At 43.1% G+C, this 5,432-nt stretch overlaps 1 protein-coding gene across 1 annotated transcript in view; it reads right to left on the reverse strand.

The window, feature by feature from the left end:
* The window catches only part of LOC101662120 (GPI ethanolamine phosphate transferase 1), a 106,323-nt gene that overhangs the window by 29,985 nt on the left and 70,906 nt on the right, over positions 1-5,432 (reverse strand). The window contains exons 20-21 of the mRNA XM_013004739.2: positions 2,869-2,904; positions 631-764 (exon numbers count right to left, since the gene is read on the reverse strand). Coding sequence (XP_012860193.2) covers positions 631-764; positions 2,869-2,904 — 170 coding nt within the window. The remainder of the gene's footprint in view (positions 1-630; positions 765-2,868; positions 2,905-5,432) is intronic.

The following is a 5,432-nucleotide window of genomic DNA, read 5'->3' on the forward strand; positions in this document are numbered from 1 at the left end:
TTCATTGTTACTATTGTTGCTGGGGGCTGTAGAGTCTAATCTGGCTGGTCAGGCCTCATAGGACAGAATAGAACTCCACTTGTGTCTATGGAAGCAGGTGGTCAGGACTTTCTCCTGTGGATCGGCGGAGGGTTCGAAGCGCTGACCTCCTGGTTAGCAGCCCCGAGAGCTGAACTGCAACACCAAGGTGATGCTTCATCATTATTCCTGGTCAGCATCCTAAAAGTTAGGTTACAGCTAATGAATTGACCCAGTGTGTGTGTGTGTGTGTGTATGTATATGTATAATTCAGAAGTCAAATCATTGCAGGGTTGAAGATAATACGAATTATGTGCAGGGGACTCCCAAAACGTCATGGACGAATAGAGTTAGGGTAATGGTACCCTCAGAAGAGGGTGCATCTGCATGGTCACGAGATCTTCCAGGTACAGAGTAAGAGAGAGCCCTCTAACAGCCAAGCCATCGTCAGCACAGGGGCTGTCTGTGTGTTTACGTGTGGCACAGGCTCTGGTATCAGTGCTTTTACACATGAAAATGGACAGTCAAGTTCACTGCCCCCACCTCCAAGAACCAATATCACCACCTTGAGAATGCATGATGGCAAATCGTCTCGTGGGTGTGACAGCTCACCTAGGATCGCCCAGCTAACCATCTGGTTGGCAAGAGGCAGCCCTTGCTTCCGCAGCAGACTGTCGTAGGTGCCAGACACCACGAGCATGGCCAACACCGTGCTCAGCACCTGAAAACAAAGACCAGACGGGTCACTTATAGCGGGGGGAGGGACAGGACCCAGAGAGTGCTGGAGACAGTGGAATCTAATTTGATTTCTAGAATAGGCCACTTAAATTGAACCTGCTTTTAAAAGGCAGCTCAGTTACCTGTGGCCAAGGTGGGTTAATGAACTTGTACCAAGCAAAGTTTCTCCTCAGCAAGCATTAAACCATACACTTGGTAGTTCCAGGAGTGCTTCTATTTAGAAAGAGTGATCAGTATCCGCACTGAATGTTCCTTACATCATGGGAATGGGGAGCAGGAGACATACTCACAAATGCCTCAGGCGTCAAGAACTTAGGGGGCCTGGGGTTAAAGCCTCTGACCCTCCTTGTCAACCCTGCGATTCTTCTGGTAAATACGTGTGACCTGAGAGAGTCCCTAGTACTGGGGACACAGAAAGTATAGGGACACTTCAGAGAAAACTTAGAAATTAACCTGGGTGAACTGCTACCTGGAAGAAATGAGTTAAGTTATGCCTGTCAATAAAGCAAGCCCTTTTAGAGATCAAATTAGAAATCCAGTCCCCTCATTGTAGATAAGTAGTCCATGACTCTTGTGTTCTCACTTGTCCATTAAGCTGTAAAACCATCCTCAAAACTAAATGGCTGTCTCTATGAGTCGATCCTGACACGGAGTGACCTCCCAGGAGAGTGAACCACTGACTTTGCTCCACTATAAACTTTTCTGGAATGACCGCCCCACCTTTCTCCTGTGGGGGAACTGCTGAGCCTCAAAACGTGGACCTGTCCAGTTAGCAGCTGATCTTTTTCACCACCGGGCCATCAGGGCTTCTTTATGAAACAACTCTAAGGTCCCTTGTGAGCTACATTCTCACTCCAGAGATACTAAGTTAAAAAGAAAATGGATACATTGGAATCAATGAAGGATAAGACACAGTGTGAGTCGTGTGTCTTGGAGAACAACTTGGATGAAGGAAAATTCTTTCCTGATAGGTGGTTTGGTAGAAGGTATACTTAATAGTCATAAGAAAATATCTATGCGAGACAGGGAAAAGGTAAGAAAAGAAAGAGAAATCAAGGAAACAGAAGTATCGTTGAAAGTTGACGAGTGATGGGTCTAGCTGTAACATCACAGGTGAGACGCTTTGTAGCTGAAAAGCGAGTGTGTTGCACATAGAAAGCACACAGTGACTATTTGTTGCATGACTACATAGTGATTAGGTGCAAGAATGAATGCTGCTTAAAGTTAGTTTAGAAATACAGGGCCACTAGTGTGTGTGTGTGTGTGTGTGTGTGTGTGTGTGTGTGTGTGTGTGTGTGTGCGTGTAGCAAGGAATAAGTGGCAAAGACCTGAAACTGTTAGCATCATTTTCTATAACACAGCACAGCTGTGCCCGTTTGAACATGTGTTGTCGTGAAGTGTCATCAAATCGGTTCCAGCCCATAACAACCCCGTGCACAGCAGAACGAAGCACTGCTTGTGCCGTGTCAGCCTCACAACTGTTCCTCTGCCAGAGCCCATTGTGCCAGCCCCCGTGACAAACCATCGTGTCCAGGGCCCTCCTGATGAATATACATATACATTAGTGGACATGCAAGAATACAAGTATTTAGTGTGTGTGGGGGGGGTTACTTATATTTTAAAATAGTCAGAAAAGAAGAAATAAGTAAAATTTACCAGACAGGCATTGAAAACAAACTGGATTTCCCCCCCACCATTTTACCTTTTACTTAGGGATTTTTATGACAAGACAGGTAATAATTTTAACATCTTTGCTCCTTTATAGTGAGATTTGGAAACATCCACTTCTGTCAAATGCTCATTATTATCAGGGAATTCCACCAAAGATATTATAGGCTCCATAACACTAATCGGTATGCTATTCTAAATAAAACATAAATTTGAATCATTTGGATTATCTTTGACAAAATATTTCTTCTCTTTTTGTAACTTCTCTATCGTTCCCATGAAGAAATTTTTTTCATTAAATTTATTTATTTCGTTGTTATTGAGAATACAAATGGCAAAATGCACAATCATTCAACAGCTTCAACATGTACAATTTAGTGACATTAATTTCATTCTTTGAATCATGCAAACAGTCTCATATTCAACCACTGTTTGAGTTGTCACTGCCTTAGTAACTTAAGTTCACTGTCCCCTAAATTCCTATCTCTCAAATTACTGTTGTAAATTTTATTCTCTATAGCAAAAACTAAACCAAACTAACTGTCATGGAATCAACTCCAACTCACACTGACCCTATAGGATAGATTCCATATGCCCCTTTGGATTTTTGAGACTTTGTATCTTTACAGGAACAAAAGGCTCATCTTTTGCTTGCTAGATGACTGGTGGGTTTAAACCACTGACTTCGCAATTAGAAGCTCAATATAGAGCCCAATATGCCACTGGGACTCCTTTTGCTCCTATATAGAGCGTTCTTTAAAAAGCACAATGGTTAAAGTAGACCTTTTTTACTAGTTGAGCTAAACTATTGCTCTGTTTTAAGAAGACTTTAAGGGACATTGTTAATTTAAGGTCTTAAGATTTTTATCTCAGGGCACTCGTTTCTGGGGTTCATACACTTTCTACATCCAGAAAGTCTAGAGTTCATGAAAATTTGAAATGCTGTACTACATCCCCCTTCTTTGATCAGGATTCTTGTATGGAATCTTTGATCACAGTGTTCAGGAATGGTTGCTGGGCACCATCTAGTTCTGGTCTTTTGGCAAAGGAGGCCGCTGTTTGTGGGAAACAGAAAGATTTCTCCCAAGTTGTCTCCCCCAAATATATGCTAAACTTAGCTGCTTGCGAATGACTATACACTTGGAGGTCATCAGAAGTAGATCAGGGGTTATTCTCCCTAAGAGCTATCAGCCATCTAGAGCAAGCAGTCACCACTGTTTATCCTACAAGTAGGGCCCACTCCCTTCTGATAAGGACAGTAGTTGTCTGTTTCCTTGTAGGAGACCCCAGAGAGGTCAAGCCCACCTAAGGGTGACCAAGGTTAGGCTGCCATCCTAAATCTAGGGTCCACCCTTCTTGTCTCATGTATACCTCTAGTTCTTCCCCTTCCTATCATGTGTACAGCCCTAGCTCATCCCCTTCCTGTTACGCCTATGCCCATTGTACATCCCCTTCCTATAATGTGTATTCCTATTGTACTGCCCCTTCCTGTGATGTGTGGTTACCTGAAATCATACCCCCCGAAGTAGATATAACCCTTGGTGAGCAATAAACGGGGTCCTCGAGCATCCTGCCGGGTCCCTGCCCCACCTAGCATTGGCCCACGCCATGCACGGAACTGGCTGGTAAGATCATGGCCATCCAGGAGGTGAGCATGCTACCATGAATGCTACCATCATTCCAATCTCTCTTCTATCTCTCATGCTCTCGATGACTTTAATATATTTATATAAATACACTTATATAAATATATATTTATAAAATATATTTATATATCTCAACTGTACACTTGTGCTTACTGAACCCGTAATTAGTGGTGGGGGGCTGGCACACCTTCCAACCACAGCTGTTCATGGAAGCAGTTAGCCAAACCTCCACAGACTCATCCTCTTCCTGACTCTCCTTCCTCTGGTGTTTCAGTAGGCAGAGGCCAATTGTTGTGTATTGAATGGCCACTTTCCACTTTTACGACCCAAGCACTCTGTACAAAACTAGGAAGCAACACAGAAACACTAAACATGTTAACAAATTAACAGGAATGTCCCATGAACCCATGATCCTAAGTCTCCAGACCAAGGAATCAAATCCCAAGTGGTATTTTGTTGTGCATAGGCAACCTCAGCAGCACCTCCCCTTGAATTAATTATGATGCCACTTTTCAGATGCTACATTTTTTTATGTTCTCTTGGAAATGCTATCTTCCTGGTTTTACACAAAAAGATAAAATCGTGCGTGTGCACGCGCGCACGCACTTCTTTCTGTTCTCGGTGTTCTAAATATGTTCTTTTTACCTCAGAAGGGAAACTACTGGCCTTTACCCAATCTTTTTTTTTTTTAATCAGTTCATGGATTGTCACATTATATTATCTCTTCAACTATCACAACCTTATGAGATATTATCTCTACAAGTTAAAGAAAGAAAATGTTTTGAAACTGATGGTGGTAGCAATTGTACAGTTGTGCTTGATCTAATTGAATTATGGATTGTTATAATATTCGTAAATGCTCCCAATAAAAACAATCAATAAAAAAAAGAAAGACCATGCGTGGGAGAGAGCAGAAGGAAGGGAGAAAGGAAGGAGAGCTGAATTACTGACAATCTTCTAGCTAGCATGCAGCATAGCTGGGCATTGATTCCCTTTGGGCAGGTCAAGTTCAAACAGCAGAGGACACCATCTGATGTCGTGAGCTGGTTATTCTTCACATCAACTCGCCCACAAGCTGCTTTCACGTCAAAGAGACGAAGGTTAAATGAGAGGACAATTCAGACGGAGCCCTGAGAAGGGCTTCCAGCTCAAACCAAAGAACATTCTGGACAGAGCAGATGCCTCCGGGGTCTCCTTTACCTCTTCCTCTGCTGTCTTTGGGCTCTCTCCCTGCCCCCCACCCCCACCCTCTACCCCACCCCCCGGCTAACTTCTCTGCTATTCCATTCATTTTTATAGAAGATATTCACTCGGGGGTTTAAATGGAGAGAAAATGTTTTGAGAAACGATGTACAAATGCGC

Source organism: Echinops telfairi, unplaced genomic scaffold (genome assembly GCF_000313985.2).
Source record: "Echinops telfairi isolate 266 unplaced genomic scaffold, ASM31398v2 ScPeMD7_7400;HRSCAF=8409, whole genome shotgun sequence".
Lineage (NCBI taxonomy): Eukaryota > Metazoa > Chordata > Mammalia > Afrosoricida > Tenrecidae > Echinops > Echinops telfairi.